The sequence below is a fragment of the Acanthisitta chloris genome, unplaced genomic scaffold (genome assembly GCF_000695815.1).
Source record: "Acanthisitta chloris isolate BGI_N310 unplaced genomic scaffold, ASM69581v1 scaffold2722, whole genome shotgun sequence".
Lineage (NCBI taxonomy): Eukaryota > Metazoa > Chordata > Aves > Passeriformes > Acanthisittidae > Acanthisitta > Acanthisitta chloris.
In genome coordinates, this window is record NW_008660831.1 from 3,091 (window position 1) to 3,504 (window position 414).

General features: G+C 60.6%; 1 protein-coding gene across 1 annotated transcript in view; it reads right to left on the minus strand.

Moving 5' to 3' along the window:
- Positions 1–414, minus strand: part of B4GALT2 (UDP-Gal:betaGlcNAc beta 1,4- galactosyltransferase, polypeptide 2) — a gene marked incomplete at its 3' end in the record, with an annotated part of 3,022 nt that overhangs the window by 2,429 nt on the left and 179 nt on the right. The window contains 1 exon segment of the mRNA XM_009069953.1: positions 288–414. This exon segment is cut by the window's right edge and continues 11 nt beyond it. Coding sequence (XP_009068201.1) covers positions 288–414 — 127 coding nt within the window.

A 414-nucleotide genomic window follows, 5' to 3' on the forward strand; every position in this document is an offset into this window, starting at 1 on the left:
GAGCAAACAGCAAGGGGGACCTGCAAGGGGGACCAGCACTGCCGAGGAGAGAGGACGCCCAAAACGTTTTCTAAACAGGGGCAGAGAGACTGGGCTCACAAAACCTGAAACCAGCTGTCCTAGTACCAATTCCAGGCTGAGGTTTCTCCACTGCTTCACCCCTGGGACGACTGGGAAGCCATGTTCAAGGCCCAGGGGATAAGGATGTCACCCATGGGCACCCACCTCAGCCCTACATTCGGAGCCAGAGCCAACTTCCCCCACAACACTCACCCCACATGTCTCACCTAAGCCGGGAGGCGTCTCCTGGCAGGGCTGCAAGGGCTTCTCAGTGGCAGACTGGTTGGTGCTGGGCCTGGTGCTGGGGGATGGGGCCTCAGCACCAGCCAGCCCATAGCTGGGGACAGGGCCGTT